This window comes from Poromitra crassiceps (genome assembly GCF_964638095.1).
Source record: "Poromitra crassiceps genome assembly, chromosome: 1".
In the NCBI taxonomy this organism is placed as follows: domain Eukaryota; kingdom Metazoa; phylum Chordata; class Actinopteri; order Beryciformes; family Melamphaidae; genus Poromitra; species Poromitra crassiceps.
In genome coordinates this window covers 16,392,867-16,412,866 of record NC_139623.1, presented here as the reverse complement: position 1 = coordinate 16,412,866, position 20,000 = coordinate 16,392,867, and the positions used below count along the sequence as shown (strand labels likewise).

Sequence of the window (20,000 nt, the reverse complement as noted above, 5' to 3'; positions counted from 1 at the left end):
AGCACAGGTGATGTCATGTCTCTGATGATGTCACAAACGGTATGATGTCATAGCACAGGTGGTGTCATGCTCGGATCTATAAAGGCCTGTTCCGGCAGGCTCTGGCTAGTGATTCATAATCTAAACTAGGATCATACCAATCTCAAGCAACGTCTGCAACCTGCAATTCCTGCAACCAGCAACTTCTGCAATCTCTCTGCAACCGTTCCCAAAACCTCGAACAGTGCAGCCCCCAGCTATCAAGCTACCAAGTTCCACAACACCCCAGCTTCTCCAGACCTACCAAGTTTCCCGTGGTCATCAACTACCCGCGAATAGATCCACACGTCTCACTCGGATCCTGACAGTATGAATCACTCAGAAGTGGATTTAGCGGGCAAATTTAGCCGTTTAGCGGTCAAGGAGGACCCACTAGACGACTCAACGAAGGGTCTTGTCATCGAGAAGATCTTACAAACCGTGGTTACCATGATGTCAGACCTGCTTGACACCCAGAAAGTTCAGGCTTCCAAGGCCGAGGATCGGTAGGTCTCGAAGGGCTAGGCCCCCAGGGTGTCACCCCGCAGCCTCTGCAAGACCTCGCACTCGAGTCAAGACGCCTGATTGCCCACCAGGAAAAAACAATCCAGGCTCTGGCTTTCGAAGCCACTGATCGGCACGCCCAGCAGGAAAAAGCAATCCAGGCTCTGGCTTCCGCGGCCGCTGATCGGCACGCCCTCTTGATTGGCCGGCTAGATCGTCTCGAAGCCCCAGCTTCCGAGCGCACCGCCGTTCCGGAGGTTTCCAGACCTGCTACTCCCCCGTCTACAGCGGCCGTTGCTTTTAGCTCTGCCTCTCGGCCGCCTCCAGCTGCTAAGGGCATATTCTGGGGGGGAGTTCGCGTCATCCCAGAGCAGGGGCAGCCACATTCGAGTCCCAGCAGCCATCTGTACCGTGATCTGACCGGCAGGGTTCGCATCACACCAGAGGAGAGGCAGCGCCGTTTGGACACCCGGAGCTGCCTGTACTGTGGCCGAGCCGGGCATTACCTCTCCTCCTGCTCCCGGCGTCCAGTAAGTGGTCCCACCGCTCGCCGGCCCGTGGTACTCTCAGTGGATCAAGACTCTACGTGTCCAGCCGAAAGATCTGTACGGTTGGGTAGCGCTCCCTGCAGGACCCAGGAGTGGCAGTGTGTCTCCAAGAGGGTTAACGAGTTGGAGAGGACTGTCGACCGTCTCATTGGGAAGTTCAATCGCTGCCTGCAGATCGGCTCCGTCCCCCCGCAGGGGGCCTCCGAGCCTGCTGGCCCTGAGGCACAACCTATGGACCTGCCCCTCGCCGAGTCTGAACCCGTACCTGAGGCACAACCTGTGGACCTTCCCCTCGCCGAGCCTGAACCCGTACCCCAGCAGCAGCCAATTCCTGTCCCTGACCAACACGTAGGTTCCAGCCTCATGCTGGGAGGCTCCCGTAGTGTCGTCAGCCCTCGGTCAAGAGCAAGAAGAAATAAGAGGCGTTTAAAGGAGGAGACGGTGGGTGACCTCCCCAAACTACAGGTCGGGAGGGCAGGCCTCGCTGTGTCAGATCCCCCTGCGGCTCTACCTTCGGAGACGGCGGCATTTGACCCTTTTGATGGTCCCCAGCCTCCCATGTTTGGATCGTGCCCCGGGGGATGGCCGGCCCCAGAGGATCCACCGGACCCGGTGGAAGTTCTATCCACGTATCGGTCCATCTATGGCTTCGATATCCTGTATTAGGGAGGAGCACCTCCACTGTCCTGCACCCCCTTTGGGGCCTGACCACCTGCATCTAACCACCTGCTGAAGAGCACCTCACTCTCTTACACCCCCCTTTGGGGCCTAACCACCTGCGTCTAACCACCTGCGGAAGAGCACCTCCACCAGAACCTACGGATTTTTTGTCTCCCAGATGCCATCCTTGATGGCCTCATTGGACGCCAGGTGACGTCCGTTGAGGGGAGGGTACTGTTAGGATGACGTCATCATCCCTACTTTGACGTCATCATTCCGACTATGATGTCATCGATCACTGATGATGTCATGGTTCATAAGTGTCTTTCATGCCTTTCGCTAGTGATGTCATAGCACAGGTGATGTCATGTCTCTGATGATGTCACAAACGGTATGATGTCATAGCACAGGTGGTGTCATGCTCGGATCTATAAAGGCCTGTTCCGGCAGGCTCTGGCTAGTGATTCATAATCTAAACTAGGATCATACCAATCTCAAGCAACGTCTGCAACCTGCAATTCCTGCAACCAGCAACTTCTGCAATCTCTCTGCAACCGTTCCCAAAACCTCGAACAGTGCAGCCCCCAGCTATCAAGCTACCAAGTTCCACAACACCCCAGCTTCTCCAGACCTACCAAGTTTCCCGTGGTCATCAACTACCCGCGAATAGATCCACACGTCTCACTCGGATCCTGACAGAGATAGAGAGAGAGGATGTGTGTGAGAGAGGGAGAGATAGAGAGAGGGTGTGTGTGAGGGAGGGAGAGATAGAGAGAGGGTGTGTGTGAGGGAGAGGGAGAGATAGAGAGAGGGTGTGTGTGAGAGAGAGGGAGAGATAGAGAGAGGGTGTGTGTGAGAGAGGGAGAGATAGAGAGAGGGTGTGTGAGAGAGAGGGAGAGATAGAGAGAGGGTGTGTGTGAGGGAGGGAGAGATAGAGAGAGGGTGTGTGTGAGAGAGAGGGAGAGATAGAGAGAGGGTGTGTGTGTGAGAGAGGGAGAGATAGAGAGAGGGTGTGTGAGAGAGAGGGAGAGATAGAGAGAGGGTGTGTGTGAGGGAGGGAGAGATAGAGAGAGCTGTGTGTGAGAGAGGGAGAGATAGAGAGAGGGTGTGTGTGTGTGTGAGGGAGGGAGAGATAGAGAGAGGGTGTGTGTGAGAGAGGGAGAGATAGAGAGAGGTGTGTGTGAGGGAGAGGGAGAGATAGAGAGAGGGTGTGTGTGAGAGAGGGAGAGATAGAGAGAGGGTGTGTGTGAGAGAGAGGGAGAGATAGAGAGAGGATGTGTGTGAGAGAGGGAGAGATAGAGAGAGGGTGTGTGTGAGGGAGGGAGAGATAGAGAGAGGGTGTGTGTGAGGGAGAGATAGAGAGAGAGGGTGTGTGTGTGTGTCTGTGAGAGAGGGAGAGATAGAGAGAGGGTGTGTGTGAGAGAGAGGGAGAGATAGAGAGAGGGTGTGTGTGAGAGAGGGAGAGATAGAGAGAGGGTGTGTGAGAGAGAGGGAGAGATAGAGAGAGGGTGTGTGTGAGGGAGGGAGAGATAGAGAGAGCTGTGTGTGAGAGAGGGAGAGATAGAGAGAGGGTGTGTGTGAGGGAGGGAGAGATAGAGAGAGGGTGTGTGTGAGGGAGAGATAGAGAGAGAGAGAGGGTGTGTGTGTGTGAGAGAGGGAGAGATAGAGAGAGGGTGTGTGTGAGAGAGGGATAGATAGAGAGAGGGTGTGTGTGTGAGGGAGAGATAGAGAGAGGGTGTGTGTGAGGGAGAGATAGAGAGAGGGTGTGTGTGAGAGAGGGAGAGATAGAGAGAGGGTGTGTTAGAGAGAGGGAGAGATAGAGAGAGGATGTGTGAGAGAGAGGGAGAGATAGAGAGAGGGTGTGTGAGAGAGAGGGAGAGATAGAGAGAGGATGTGTGTGAGGGAGAGATAGAGAGAGGGTGTGTGTGAGAGAGGGAGAGATAGAGAGAGGGTGTGTGAGGGAGGGAGAGATAGAGAGAGGATGTGTGAGAGAGAGGGAGAGATAGAGAGAGGGTGTGTGTGAGAGAGGGAGAGATAGAGAGAGGGTGTGTGTGAGAGAGGGAGAGATAGAGAGAGGGTGTGTGAGAGAGAGGGAGAGATAGAGAGAGGGTGTGTGTGAGAGAGGGAGAGATAGAGAGAGGGTGTGTGTGAGAGAGGGAGAGATAGAGAGAGGATGTGTGAGAGAGAGGGAGAGATAGAGAGAGGGTGTGTGTGTGAGAGAGGGAGAGATAGAGAGAGGGTGTGTGAGAGAGAGGGAGAGATAGAGAGAGGGTGTGTGTGTGAGAGAGGGAGAGATAGAGAGAGGGTGTGTGAGAGAGAGGGAGAGAGAGACAAGGGAAAGGAAAGAAGAAGAAGAGCTGAGAGAAAGAGAGATTGCAAGAAAAAGAAAATTGTGAGTGCAAAGAGATGAGATGAAATGAAATGAGGCAGCAATGGGAGAGAAAGCCGTAATATGAGAGGATGGTACGATTATTAGTGCTGGTGGGTATTAAAAATACCATCCCAATACTACCAGTACCCTTAGATTGATATACCAATCGATGACTTAATTCGATATGTTTTGGAGCATCTTGGCATGCTGAACTGTCAACTCTGTCGGATACTCGCATACTCCGTCGGTTGTAGCTGCTGCTATAGTGGGCCATTCACATGTAAATCGAAGAATGCTTGTGGTGATTGGCTGCGAGCAAAACGATACAAATAGTATTTTCTTCTAGATTTGTATTGAACGCAGGTATCGTTTGACTGGAGAAGTTTCAATACTAGTACTTGGTGTGTCCTGGTGGCTTACCTGGGAGCACACGTACTACGAAGTCTCGGTCCTTTGTGTGGCCGACCCAGGTTTGATATTATATATATATATATATATATATATATATATATATATATATATATATATATACAATTTCCCCATTAGCTTTTACCATGGCAATGGAGATCATTATTAGGGCTTCAAAATGGGTAGTGGGTGGAGAAAGGCTGCAGGGAGGGCTGCGGCTCCCTCCAATTAGGGCATACATGGATGACATGACGACTATGACGTCAACCGCTCCATGTACTAGCAGATTGTTGGATAAGTTAAATAGTAATCTGCAGTGGGCTAGAATGAAAGTGAAGCCAAGTAAGTCCAGGAGTATTTCAATCATTAAAGGGAGGGTAGTAGGTAAGAAGTTTGTTATAAATGATGAGGTGGTGCCTACAGTGTTAGAGAAACCAGTCAAGAGTTTGGGAAGATGGTATGATGCAAGTCTCAGTGATAAGGGACAGTTTGAGGAGGTGAGGCAGGAAATGATTCAAGGTATTTCAAGTATAGACAAGTCAGGGCTCCCAGGAAAGTTAAAGTTGTGGTGTTTGCAGTTTGGATTGTTGCCTCGGTTGATGTGGCCACTGACAGTGTATTCCCCTTTCAAAGGTAGAAAAGCTAGAAAGGATGATTAACTCATTCATTAGAAAATGGCTCGGAGTCCCACGCTGCCTAAGCAGTGTAGCCTTATATGGGAAAGGCATATTGGAATTGCCATTATCTAGCCTGACAGAGGAGTTCAAGTGTTCTAAGGTTAGACTGGAGATGACTCTGACTCAGTCAAAGGATCCAGTGGTTAGGAGTGTAGGGCCCACAGTTAAAACAGGGAGGAAGTGGAACCCAAAGGAGGCAGTACAGCAAGCACAGTCAGCTCTTAGACACAGGGATATCATAGGTCAGGTGCAGCACGGGCGTGGAGGCTTAGGGTTGTGCATAGGAAAACCTGTGTGGAACAAGGCATCAGTAATAGAAAAGAGGAAGATGGTAGTTGAAGAAGTACATAAGCAAGAGGAGGCAGTAAGATGTACAGTACTAAGGCAGTGTCACAGGCAAAGCAAGGACAGTGGGTGAACTGGGAGAGTGTAGAGAAGAGAAAGTTGAAGTGGAGAGAGTTGTGGAGCATGGAGGCCAGCAGAATTAGATTTATTCTAGGGGCTACTTATGATGTGCTGCCATCTCCCCAGAACTTAAATCAGTGGTTGGGCGAGGATGGTGCCTGCCCGTTGTGTTCTAATCTAGTGTATGTACACTGAGGCATATACTGTCAGGGTGTAAGGTCAGTCTCTCCCAGGGGCGATACACCTGGCGTCACAACCAGGTGTTGAAATGTTTGGCAGCTGCAGTTGAGGAAAAGCGGCTAGAAGTAAATTCTCTAGTTGCTAGCAAAGAGACTAGACAGATCAAATTTGTACGTGAGGGAGAAAAGATTAGACCAATTAAGGTCAGGCACAAGTTAGGGCAGCTAAGTGTAGGTGGAGCCTGGGAAATGAGGGTTGACTTGAATGAACAGCTAGTCATCCCAGCATGAGTTAGCACCCGGCTACGTCCGGACTTGTTACTGTGGTCTGAGGTAGAGAAGATAGTTTATTTTATCGAACTCACACAGTCCCGTGGGAAGATCGAGTTGAGGAGGCTTATGAGCGCAAGAAAGCTAGGTATGCTGAAATGGCAGCAGAGGCAGAGCAGCGAGGTTGGAGGGCTCGAGTGCGGCCTGTAGGGGTGGGCTGCCGTGGTTTTGTGGCAAAGTCCGTTATTGCCCTACTAACTGAGTTGGGCATTCGGGGATGGAGCCTGAAACTTGCGGTTAGCAACATGTCTCAGGCAGCAGAACGAGCAAGTGAATGGCTGTGACTAAGGAGGAAACATGCTAGCTGGGGAGCTCGCTAAGGTAAGATTGATTGTTTGTTGTTGGTCATGATTGACGGTCCGCATCAACAGGGCTGAATCATTGACAGTGGTGGTGTAGTTAGGAATGTCATACTGGACCGACCTGGATAGCTAGGCTTAGATAGTGAGGTAATATGCAGTTGTGCGGTGGTAGCATGGAGGGGGGTGTTTCCAGGACGCTGGATTACACCGTTAAGCCTTCTTGAGGTGTCGTGGGCCTAACTTAACGAAACATCGGTGAAGGAAGGTGCCCACTTGAAAACCCCAATGACATGCTTCATACTGCTGTTGGCTAGGGTAGGTAACTGGTGATTTGTGTCTTGTTTATTAGTTTGTTATCCTGTTAGCTTGTTTTATTCTGGATTGGGCTTCTAAATGTGTTTTTCCTCGGATTTTGGCACAAGGGATAGTAACATCTTGTCCTGTGTATTAATTAATAATATATATATAGTATATATATATATATACACACACAGTATACTGTGTATATATATATATATATATATATATATATATATATATATATATATATATATATATATATATACACATATATATATACACATATATATACACATATACAGACGGTTGGTATGATGTGGATGGAATAGACATAACATTTGGATATAAGAGAGAGAGAATTGAATTGAGAGAGCGAGAGAGAGAGTGAGAGAGATGGGGGAAGGCAGGAGAGAGAGACAAATGTTAGAGGAACAAGAGAAAGAGAAGGAAATAGTTTCATCCATGTTTTATATCCTGGGTGCACATTATCAGACGTGTTCTCTACATCTGTGACACGAAACATGACTTTGCTACAGAGCCTCCTGCTACAGAGCCTCCCCCCCCCCACACACACACAGCTGATTGCAGCCTATCAGAACGCATGCCCTCTGCCCTCTCTCTCTGTCTGCCCCCCCCCCGCTCCCTCCATCCTACTCTCCATCTCTCTGTTAGCACACAAACACAAAGGAGACTGAATACAGTTCATTATGAATAGAAGCACATGTTTATTTGATCTTATTTTAAGCTTGCACATGAATTACTAAATAAAAATCGTATTTACAGTGACAGGCTGGCAATTTGAGAGGCAAGAGATGAATGAGAGAAAGAGGGACAGAGGAAAGACAGACAGAGAGAGAGAGAGAGAAATGGAGATTGGGATTAGAGAAAGAAGACTGAAACACGGTGACAAAAAACATAAAGAACAATTGAAAGAAAAATCATTTAAAAATAGATAGGGAAAGATCATAGCAATGGAGTGTGTAATTTGCAGACAATGTAATACTTTGGTATTTAGATCACTGACCCAATTTCTCTCTTTCTCTCTTCTCTCTCTCTCATGTGCTCATTCCCTCTTTTGGCTCCCAGCATTATAATCTCTCTCTCTCTCCCTCCCTCCCGCTCTCTCTCTCTCCCTCCCTCCCGCTCTCTCTCTCCCTCCCACTCTCTCTCTCTCTCAATTGAAGATGCCACCACACAACAGGAAAGATTGGTACACATGGTTCCAACTGTAAATGCCTTGTTAGTTTCTCTCCATTCCTGTGTGTCTGTCTGTCCCTGCCACGTGTCTGTCTGTCCCTGCCACGTGTCTGTGACATTCTGTCATCCAGTCTGAGTCATGGCATGGTCTATCATCCATGTCCCTTTAAGCTCCTCAGCACAAAGCAACACCTGCCCTGCTGGATCTCCCCTCTGCTCATACTTTCCACAGTACTGTCTGTAGCACTCATTAAGCTGGGGCTTTATTTCAATAGTCACAAAGGAAATCATTCCTTTATACACAGAAGCATCGTAAGTATTTTAAAATGCCTTGTACATCGACCTAATAAATACCACAGTCTGGATTAACACAAATCCTCATCCTCATCAAATTATATGCAATATGAATTAAAGGTGAACTTGAACTAGGCACGATAAACACGAAGACAATCTGTTGACCCTTATCATCATTGCATTGTTTCCGTTGACCCTCCCACACACGTAATACATCATCCCACACACGTAATACATCATCCCACACACGTAATACATCATCCCACACACGTAATACATCATCCCACACACGTAATACATTCCCTCCACAGAGGCTGTGACACAGACGGCTGTGCTGTGACACTTTGTGTCCAAATTCAATTGTCATTGGCTGGCGAGCTCCCTGGAACCAATCTACCGTATTTATCATTGATTGTTTCACTCAATATTTCACTATATTGACTGAAATATTTTGCTCAAAGCTTTACCTTTATAGATTGGAAAATCATTTGGTAACTGGTCGTCCAGTCGTGCTGACATTTTGGGGGCGGGTGGGGGTTGAAATGGGGGGGGGGGGTGGATTTTGAAAACGGGACGCTGGCAGAAAAATGAGTTTTGGGCTACTACAATGAAGCTACACAGACTCTTTGGTGAAAGTGTGTGTTTGGGAGCAGGCTCTAGGCACCCATCATTTTACACTCAAATCCAATAACCCACACTTGTACTTTTCCCCTGCCCAAGTGTTTTTGCCTCCCACCTTTATCGTGCCCCAGGAGAGTGAACATTTCTGTACCAGGACCACCAGGACCACCAGGACCACCAGGACCACCAGGACCACCAGGACCAGGACAATCTGACATGTTGAATATTTCACTGTCAGACCTCGCTCTCACAACCCGCTGAAAATATCAACATGGGTCCAGTTTAAGTCGCGGTCCCCTGCGAGGGATTGGAATAGAAGGACGAAGCTTGTCTGAGAGTGATGTAGGGCCTGCTTAGGGAGCCCATACTAAAGGACTGTTTCATGATTGGCTGAACAGGTGTAATTGTTTCTCATGCTCGGTCGTGCTTCCGCCTTCCCATCTTCCTCGTGGGATGCAAATGTCAAAAGAGAAAAATATCCTTCTGCTGGTTGGCAGAAAAAACAACAACTCAGACAAACTGTCTCCTGCTTCTGCCTGCTGAATGTCATGGCTGCTGACTTCTTCTGAGCTTCTTTGAGCACTCCTTGTACTCCTTCAGATGGTGTTACTTCCTCCTTGTACTCCTTCAGATGGTGTTACTTCCTCTTTGTCATAAATCCCAGTGATGTCATAAATCCCACTGTGACATCATCAGTGATGTCATAAATCCCAGTGATGTGTGACATCATCAGTGATGTCATAAATCCCACTGTGACATCATCAGTGATCAGTGATGTCACAAAAAAGAAGTGGGAGTCTGCCTTCAGACCCCCGTCTTCAGCCATGGACAGCTGAATGTTGCCAGCTCCAGGACATGTGATCCAGCATCCCTGAAGTATGCCATCAAGGAGCAGCCCTCTGTATGCGAGCTGCAGGGCCAGCTGGGCAAGCTGCAGGGTGGGCGAGGCCGCGGGCGAGGCCGCGGGGAGGCCGCGGGCGAGGCCGCGTGGCCCCTAGCTCCATAAATTCAGATTTTGTTACCCTGTACTTACCCAGGCTGTATTCTAAAGCAGACTATTTTTTCTTCACTTGCTCTAGCGCAGTGTTCTCATCATGTGCTAGGAGAAGGCGGGTGCTTAATGTACCGTATGTATACTTCGGTTCTCGTACATCGACTGTGGAGCAGGTCTGAAGCTGTTACTCCAATTGAGTGTGGTGTTGCTCTATAATCCATGGGAATGGTTTAAATACGCAGGGATCTCCTTGGACAGAAGGTGAGGCAATCCATCAAAACTTTATTAAATCTTTTGATTATTTAACTTGCACGAGGGTAGCTATACAATAGATTTGAGATGAAAGCTTCCTCGGCCTAGCTCTTTCAGGAAATAAAGAAAGAGTAGAAACAACCTGAGGTCCATGTCTGTCAGCAGTTCTTTCCCTCTGCAGAAAACACTTGTCTGGATAACAATATCAGAATTAACTCTGGGTGCAAAAGCAACTTCAGACATTTACTCAAGTAATCTGCAGTTATAGCATGTAGGTACCTGCAGTCAGCAGCTGCAGTCTCAGGTCCAACAATGTTGATGGACATTATTCCCCGTGCAGCAGCTGGCATGGGCACAGGTCAGAGTGGAGCATCATGGCTAACAGACCATTTGTCATTCTGCCTCCATGTAGCCATCTCTGATCTGATGTTTCTGATTTGCGACCTTTCACATTCAATTCCAAGAAATTAGATTTACAAAGATGAATAGTGGACTGTGTAGCTTTCAATCAAAGTACAAAGATGTGTTGGGCATCGCTTTGTACTCAGTATTCTCTAGTCAAATGGATATATCCAACTTGTGGCCATTTACTAAAATAACAAGTAATGCAATTCAGTGAAACAGTAGCCTATTAGTGCACATAAGACAAGGCAATTACATTGCAATTCTCCTTCCTTCTTTCATCCTTTGCCCCAACCCCAACAGAGCTAGCATTATTATAAAGTCTAATAGTTGCTGCAAATCGTGTTGAATTAGCTATTCACTGAAACGCCTGTAGGTTATGATGTGATGTCACCAGTAAGTGGAGGTAAATGTCAGAAGAGCTGGAGGAAGCATGCTTTCCTTGTGTGGGTGACAGAACAATGCACATTTTACAAGCTGTTATGTCTGTCATTAGAAGCTCCTACACATTTGCAAGGTTCAATACAGTTCAGTTCAGTTCAGTTAATTTCTGCCATTATTCAATGCCCTTCATGCTTCATTAAAAGAAAGAAAAGTACAAGGTCTTATGCTTAAGAAAGTTTGGCATTCCACTTTCTTGTGAGAACAATAATTGCGTCTTGGCTGTTGATAATCCTCGATGACTGCATAGCATAGCCAGTTAACTGTCTATCTCTCCTCTCAGTATTCCCAGGGAGCCATGCAAGACAACAATGTAATGATGCCAATCCACATCATTAGCCGGTGGACTGATCAACAAAACACAATCAAGCACGAGTTGGAACAAAACGCCAGGCAGGCCAGATCAGCGTGGGCAGCAGTTCTTTGGATCGTTTATGGAGCATCTGTGGAGGCCTTTGCTCCAGTCAGGGGCGAGGACTCGAGTTTCCAAGGGTCATTTGTCAGTAAATATCAATCAAACACAGACAAACACAAGTGGCGGACGAAGCACAGATGTAACGCAAAAGAGCATGAACGCATTTCACAGCTGACTTGGCAGGGTTGGAGGATTAATTGTGCTAGAGTTAGCTAGCCAGGGAGGGCCCCCATACTTGGGAGGTGAGCAATTATAGCTGTTCAAGTTCCTGGTAGACTAGACCAGTGGTCCTCAAAGCGGGGTCCGGGGAACCCCAGGGGTCCTTTAGGCCGGGGGTCCCCAGCAAAAAGGGTCATCATTTATTTTCACTAGAATTCCAAACATAAAGAACACAATGACGGAATGTAGGCTACAGCTATTTTGGTCATGGGTTTCATACACTTTCTGTGATAAAACATTTAAAAGTGTGAGGACACTCCCACTCTCCTGGCCCTGTCTTGCAGGACCTTGGATTTGGGATCATTAGGCTGATAGGGTGAGTGCACAGGGCCCAGGTGCACCCAATCAGCCTAACAACCCCAACAACACCAGGGCCCTTTCTAAATACCAAGAATGCGTTCTTGTTCTTGTGTTCTTGGGGAGAACGTTCTTGCTAGTCATTCTTGGAAGAATGAACTTGCTAGGTCACAAGCACACATAATGCTATTGGCAGTTTGAGATGATGCGTTCTTGAGGGTATTGCGCAATAGCAGCACAGAGGCCGCCTGCAGTACTACACAAATAAAAAGCTCAGCTGAGCTTTTTTTTTTAGCGGCAATACAGATGTTATTGTAAAAAAGGCTCATCAGCGTCTGTACTGTTTTCGTAAACTAAACTCCTTTGGAGTCGACCAGAGAATTCTGGCCACGTTTTATTCTTTTATTGAAGGTATTTTAACATTTTCATTTATCTGCTGGTTCTTTTTCGCCATACATGTTCGTAAAGTGGCAAATATTGAAACCTACTACCCTGCTTGTAGGCATCAAAAGTCATCAGAAATTAATTTAGTGATGACTTCCCGGAGCTTATGGCGTCTTCTCTGCTGCGTTCTGCCTCTGCGTATGCCGAAATGAATGCTGGGATATGTGCCTTGCCAAGTTGACACAAGTCAGCAAGCAGAGCATCCTTGGTAAAGTGGGCATGTCGAGAACACATCTGGGAATTTTAAGCGTTTTTGGCGAATGTGAACTTTGCATTGGAACAGTACTTGGGCTGTGACTGATGACGTTTCACAGGGACACAAGAACACAAGAACACACAAGAATCCTTATTGAGAAAGGGCCCAGGCTCCAGCAAGACAGGAGAGTGGGAGGGTCATCACAAAAGCTAAACTCTTATCAGATGGGGGACCCTGGGACAAAATCTTAACATCATAACATTTCATTTGTCCTCAGACACAGGCTGACACGTGCCTTGTATATGTGCACATAAAATATGTGGGCAGACCAACAGCAAACCAAACATTTAAACACACTCACTCACCCATACTACCGTATAAATACATACAGCCATACACGTATCATGCTGTCCTTACTTCCCTCAGGATTGTTGCGTGCTCATTTCTTTCAGTCATGAACTTGTATCCTCTTATATTTCACTCTCCCTCCATCTATCCCTCTCTCCCCTCCACTCCCCCTTCTCTCCCCCTGCGCTTTCTGTCACTTGTTCACAGACGAGTGGCCATTACATCGCTATGACCTAAATGTGTCACATCCCTTCCGCTATTCCGCTCTCCCTCTTTCCCTCCTCCCGCTCTCTTCCTATATCCCTTCCTGTCCTTCTTGACATCTCTCAAAAACTGTTTCTTTTTTTCTTTCACCAACTCCCATTTTGGGAAGTGTGAACGCTTTTGAACAGCATTGCAACTGCTGACCTTAGCACTATCTGTCTGGCTCAGTGTACCCTGAGTATCTCCTCTCCTCTCCTCTCCTCTCCTCTCCTCTCCTCTCCTCTCCTCTCCTCTCCTCTCCTCTCCTCTCCTCTCCTCTCCTCTCCTCTCCTCTTCTCTCCTCTGCTCTCCTCTCCCTCCTCTCTGCTCTCCTCTCCTCTTCTCTCCTCTGCTCTGCTCTGCTCTCCTCTCCTCTCCTCTCCTCTCCTCTCCTCTCCTCTCCTCTCCTCTCCTCTCCTCTCCTCGCCCTCTGGCCCCTATGTCAAACTGTCCCCGCCCTCTGGCCCCTATGTCAAACTGCCCCCGCCCTCTGGCCCCTATGTCAAACTGCCCCCGCCCTCTGGCCCCTATGTCAAACTGCCCCCGCCCTCTGGCCCCTATGTCAAACTTTTTTTGAGATTGCAGTTAAATGAGTTCTTACGGTAATAGAGTTCTTCTCACATTGTGCATTTAAGCATGATCAAAAAGGAGGCTGGATTTGATGGAGACACTGTAACAAATCAAAAGGACATGCAGTGATGTAGATCTCCAGACTTACCCAAGCAAGCAGAGCCGTTGAGATTTGGTTCAAAGCCTTCATCACAGACACACCCTCCTACGGGGACCATCCATTCCCCATCAGTGTTGCAGTACAGGCGAGGGGCTGCAGGGCCTTGTGCTTGGCTGTTGGGGACGCACCTCCCGCTCACAGCCACTAAGGCAGTAGGTTCAGCCCCTGAGGGAGTGGCCGGGTAGGACGCCAAGTTGAGGCTGGTGGCTGGGCAGCGGCGGTAGAAGATAGACACACCCATTACAGAGACACAGGCGCCGCTGTCGACAATGGCCAAGACGAAGCTGAAAAAGGGTGAGCGGGCAAGGTGGCAGTCAAGTCAAGTCAAGTTTATTTGTATAGCCCTAATTCACAAGTATGTCTCAGAGGGCTAAACAGGATTGAACAATAGACCCTTTTCACGCTGGCTCTTTTGTGTCTACAAGGCAGGATAAACACAGGTGTACCAAAACATTAATTAGGGTTTCCAACTTTTAGTCCATTTAGGTGTTCCAGTGCTGGGGCCCTAGTGAGTTGGTTGCACCTGTGTTTATCCTGCCTTTTAGACACAAAATGGCAGCTGTGAAAAGGGTCTATTAAGCGAGAGGGAGAGAGAGGAGGGTGGGGGCAGAGGAGAAGGAGAGAGAGAAGGGCGAGAACAGGGGGAAGGGAGAGAGAGAAGAGAGTATGGGGGTGGGAGATATACAGTTGAAATCAATATCACGATAATCATAAGGATGTTTCTCGATATCAATATATATCACAATATGGTTAATGTATGCAAAATCACATTTAATAATACAATTATCATATTATGATATTATTATTATTATTATATATTATTATTATCATATCATGATATGCTACCACTGAAAGAGGAATTTGCAAACCCTTGTGACTGAGGATAAATGAGTGTAGTGAAGAGATGGTTACCCGTTGCGTGTGAGTGGGGCGAAGCTGCGTGTCTTGATGTTGATCCGGCGGTATCGGTCGGGTTGGTACTGGTGAGGCGAACTGGGCTCCACCTTGGAGAAACTCTTATCTGCTGCTATGGTGTCAATCTTTACCCAGCCCTCCCTGGACTCTCCACTGGAAGGCTGGAGTGAGGAAAGGGAAGAGTGGACCGGAGATGGAGGTCAACAATGGTGGAGGGAGGGAGAAGAGGGAACGATAATGAGCGGTCAACAGAAAACAAAATTGCACAGGAAGAAAATGTGGTTGACAGTGTAAGGAAGAGGGTAGGAAAACAAGAGGAAGATTATGGACATCAAAATAAGATGGTTGGCAGATGAATAACAGAGATTGGATTGGAAAGAAACAGTGGAATAAATCAAGGGAAGAAAAACAGAAAAAAAAGTGAACCCAATGATGAAAAGCAAATTCAACTAAAGTTCAGAGTTGTCATATTTTTCCAGTGAATGCGGTTGGCTCAGGCAAATGTACAACCTGTAGCAGTTTGGGGGTAATTTTTCTTTTTGAATCTACTCAGTCACATTGGGGGTCCGTGTTCCACTCCGCCCTGAGACTTCCATGGCTGCACTGCTTCCTGCCCTTCTGCGACTGTCCTCTCTATTCCTCATCAGGCTTTGATTTGCATTTTTAAACACGTTCCCTAAGGAGAAATGCATTCATCTAAATAAATACTACCTCCTGTCTCTGTGACTGCGACTGCACATGTTAGCTGAGGCAGCAAGGGCTCAGCACATCCAGCCATCTCAGAAAAAACAAACAAACAACGTGGTAACCGGTCTTTCCAAATACCACAAGGCTTGAGGCTCAGATAACTTCTGATGAGTGTGAAACTGTGACATGGTCAACGTCGTTTATTTTATGCCGTGGAAGTGCACTAATTAGTGGGACTGAAATGAGATCTCTGGAGACCACAGCAACACATTTTTGCATTTTGTAAACCGTAGTCACCACGAGCATATGCTTCACACCAGTGTGGCCTGGGGAGGCTGTCAATCTCCACAGCTGTTCTTGGCAAGCATAACAATAATCATTGTAATTATACAACTCCTCCTTGTCAAGGGATGAGGAGAGGCTTCCCTGTTTTGGTGTAACATTAGCATGGCAATAATGAAATTTACATTTGACTTTGCTCATTATCCAGTCTAAATCTTTTGCCGAGAGCAGTTTTCAGTGTTCCCATGCAAAATAGCAGAGAAAAAGATAGGCTATGTTTGATTGAATTCAATAGTAAATGGATGTGGTCAGAACAGCAGATCATAGTTACTAAACAATTCAAAACCCAATTTTTTGTTGTTTACCCATCCGCTTTGGATGCTGAGATGCCAGAGAAAATGTTATTTCTGGCAACACACCTGAGCATGCCTTGACTACTAACCATGCAAGGCGCCTCAAAACCCCAGGTTCACCAGTTCATAAAATTGTGATTTAATTAAAAATGTAAATTTTGCCCCTTCAGATACATTTGCATACTTATCAGCAATCTTGAAGTGTGTATTCAACAATTTGTAGTATCATTTAGCTGACTTATCTGATGGGACAGGCATTTCACAGCTGGGTAAATTGAAGGGGGGCCGGGGTACAGGGGTCTACTATTGCTATTCTAACACACTGGATTCAAACTGGGGGGTCTAAAGCTGGGAATCAAACCAGACAGAGGAGACATGTAAGGCTGACATCATTGCAGGCAGGAATCAGTTACATTAAACCAGTGGTTCTCAAAGTGGGGTCCGGGGACCCCCAGGGGTCCTTGAGGGGGTTCCAGGGGGTCCCCAGCAAAAAGGGGGATACTTTATTTTCACCATAATTCCATCCATAAGTAACACATTACTATTAGTATTTTGGGTCGGTTTCATACACTTTCTGTAATAAAACATTCAAATAAAAAAATCGTATCACATGGGGGGGCTGGGACAAATTCTTATCAAATAGGGGTCCGTGGTCTAATTTGTGTCCGTTTAGGGGTCCTTGACATGAAAAAGTTTGAGAACCACTGCATTAACAGAGGAGGACGTTTTGTTCAATTTCCCCTTGGGAATCAATTAAGTTCCTCTTATCTCATTAAAGTAAAATTATGATACAGAAGGTGTAGCTTGTTCAGGGTTCCTTCATGACACTTAAAATATAGCCCAACAATCATTTAAACACAGCATAGTAATTACTTGGCAATTACAATCCACCTGACACTGTTCCTGCTCTTTGGCCTCACCTCAGCAGCCCAGGTCCTCTCCAGTTCCCTCTGGGAGTCGGCCTGTTTGTAGTATAGGGTGAGAGTCTCCCGGCAGGTGGGCGACGGTGAGCGCAGGCTGGCACAGTCCCGCACAGAGAAACGCAACGTGACAAACACCCGTGGCACCGAGTGGCGGTACAGGAAGGGCGTAGCCAACCAGTTGTCTTGGAGACGGGGGTTTTGGTTGACATTACAGACCTCGAAGGTTCGTATGAGCTTCCCACGGTCGTCCAGAACGCTGACCTCATCCCACTGAGACAGACAAACAGTATTATGAGCTTGCATAAACTCAACTTTAAACAAGAGGAACATGATCTTGAACAGGTGGCCTTAGAATAGGCATTGTGTAAACTGTGAAGATCCTCTGTCGTATGTTTAGTTCTGTGTCTTCTCTCATACCTCAAACGATGGTTTATATGTTACAAGTTAAACACAATCTTGCCAGTGCCTTTGACTTGTGGCCCAGGCCTTTTGTTAACATTGCAGACTATTTTTTGCCATCTATATCCTTTGTGAGATATGTATGATATGGTTTGCTCTGATTTATCACTATGAAAGGCTTTCATTAGAACAGGTAACAGGAAAACCATCAAAAACTGTCCAAGAAAAATGGCATGTTGACCAGTTGGTTACACTGTAACCCAAGTTACCTGAGTGGAGATTATGTCTCCTACAAATTCCATTTCTATTGATATATCCTTGATAGCTATTAGCTATTAAATATATGTGTATATATTTTAAGAGAAGGGAGTGTATTTGTGTGCCCTTATTCTGAAAGGCATCCTTCTTTCCCACAGGAAGTGCAGCTTTAAATCCTGTAAGCTTTACTGACTGAGAAACTTCCACGTCTCCGTGTTTGTTTACCGGTATGTTTGATTCCCCTGGAAATATACCCGAGCCCAGCGTGCCCATTCGCGTCGTCCAACCAAGCACCTTGAAATAACTCTTGTTATTATTTGGCGCTATATAATAGACATAATTGACAGATTTCATGAAGGACTACAGCTGTGTATGGGAGCCCAGACAGATAAACCAGAGAGAAGGGAAAGATATTTAGTTGTCTTTCACTTTGAAAGACACATTTTTCCCCAGGAAGTAGACTACTGTATTGGAAAATACCCGAAGCTGAGCCCACAACAGACTATGGCTTTGTGTCAAGCAGCCCACTGACCACAAATTGCTCTAGCTCAGGGTGTAGCGTTGGAAGAGCACGCTCACTCGCTGTCAACCGACCTAGTCAGAATTAAGCAAGGAACTGGCAGTTAAGGGATCTCGGTCAGCACCGATAGCCTACCGTAAGCCACCATTTTGTGTCTCAAGGCAGGGTAAACACAGGTGTAATGAATAACAATGAGGGCATTGGAGACCATCATTAATGTTATTGGTTACACCTGTGTTCACCCTCCTTGAGACACAAAATAGTTGTGAAAAAGGTCTAATGACCATTTCACAGCTTTTCTAGAATAATCTTCTTTTCCTCCTCACTAGACACTGTGCTAAGGGTGCAAAAAAGGTTGCACAAAAAAAGTTTGCATTGACCCATTGTTTGGTCAATTCATTGACCCCCCCCCTCCATCACATTTGTTTATGTTTTGGGGTTTTGAGATATTTAGAGTCAATTTCTCTGATACAGTTGAGAAATAAGAAATACAAATAAAATGTGTCAACAATGCAACAAAAAGAGTGAGATAATAATGTGTATGAAAAAATTCTGGACCTGCCTGCTTGTCCTGTCCTCAATGATCTAGGTCAGCTCTATGTCCTAGTAGTCCACAACAGACTTTCCACTGTGTAACAGCTGGATGTAATTAGCTAATCATTTATTATAAAACCAGTAGTCAATTAAGCACTTGACCATTTTAATTAGGGCATAATAATTTCAAGTGTTGGAGAGAAAACTATAATGATTGAGATAATTAATTTCTGTTCACTACCCATGCTAATAGGACGAATCAGCGTGACGTCACTTGACACCCAGAAATTAATTAAGTTAATAGTATGAGTTGTGCCAAACAAACGTTAATATCTAAAAAACTATACATCACATCGCTTATATTTTGCCATTCTGAGTGAGAGCAGAATTAGCACAAGAGTTTGATGTACAGTATAATATGCATGTCGTGTTAAAGTTGTGTGAACTGTCGCAGTTTTTAAAATGTAAACAGAGTCAAGCCGGCTAGAGCAGACACTTGGGCTCCATAGGGTTCCATTGCCGTTGCCAACCAGTGACGCAGTTTGTTTACCAAAATGCTGCTCGGCTGATCCCTCGTATATTCAGACAGCGAATCTCAGACTAAAACACTAGAAAAGTGCATTCGGTGGTGTGCAGATCTCCGCCAGGCCCGCGTCTTCCCCCACGCTGACCCATAGATACATGTGTATATACATGTACAGTATGCTCTGCTGTTTATATGTAGTATGTGTTGCTGGTTGGGTGACACACCAGAATGTTTTGTTAATTATTGAATGTTGATGTCACTATGTGTCTGATAATCGCATGTGGGATGCTCAATTGTCCTGACACAAAAATGAAATATTCATTCATTCATTTGTAGTTAATTAGTCTAAGATAGGCTACGTGAACGTTAATACACGGCACTTATCACCTAATACCCTATAATGTGCAGTATCTCCTTTTCAAACTGGAAGAAACGAAACGATTATAAGTTTAGGGTAGGCTACTTGTTTACTCACCATTTGGCTCTCTTCCAAATAATCCAGCCACGTAACTACGTCCATTCATGAAATGATTAAATAGCACGGGGACATTATGGTCTGTATGGGCTCGCTTAGCACGTCATCAACGCTACCTCCCGCCTGCCCCCTCCACCCCGCCGGAGCCTCTGCTGCAACCTGCTAAACTACAGGCGTAGTACAATTGAGCGGGGCTTAGACTAGGTGGTATATGCTCCGGAGTCGCGGGAGTGCGCTCAAAACGGAGAAACGGGCAGACCGGGGAGGAGGGGTGGATGAAGCAGTGGGGAGAAAAAACAAGGGACAACTCATCTTCGTAATTTAATTTGAACC

General features: G+C 46.6%; 1 protein-coding gene across 1 annotated transcript in view; it reads right to left on the bottom strand.

Annotated features, from left to right (window-relative positions):
• The window catches only part of ephb6 (eph receptor B6), a gene marked incomplete at its 5' end in the record, with an annotated part of 45,127 nt that extends 27,471 nt beyond the window's left edge, over positions 1 to 17,656 (bottom strand). Inside the window, 4 exons of the mRNA XM_083635302.1 lie at positions 13,784 to 14,079; positions 14,708 to 14,871; positions 16,953 to 17,225; positions 17,624 to 17,656. Of these exons, the coding sequence (XP_083491428.1) occupies positions 13,784 to 14,079; positions 14,708 to 14,871; positions 16,953 to 17,225; positions 17,624 to 17,656 (766 nt within the window). The remainder of the gene's footprint in view (positions 1 to 13,783; positions 14,080 to 14,707; positions 14,872 to 16,952; positions 17,226 to 17,623) is intronic.
• Between the last annotated feature and the right edge of the window lie 2,344 nt (positions 17,657 to 20,000).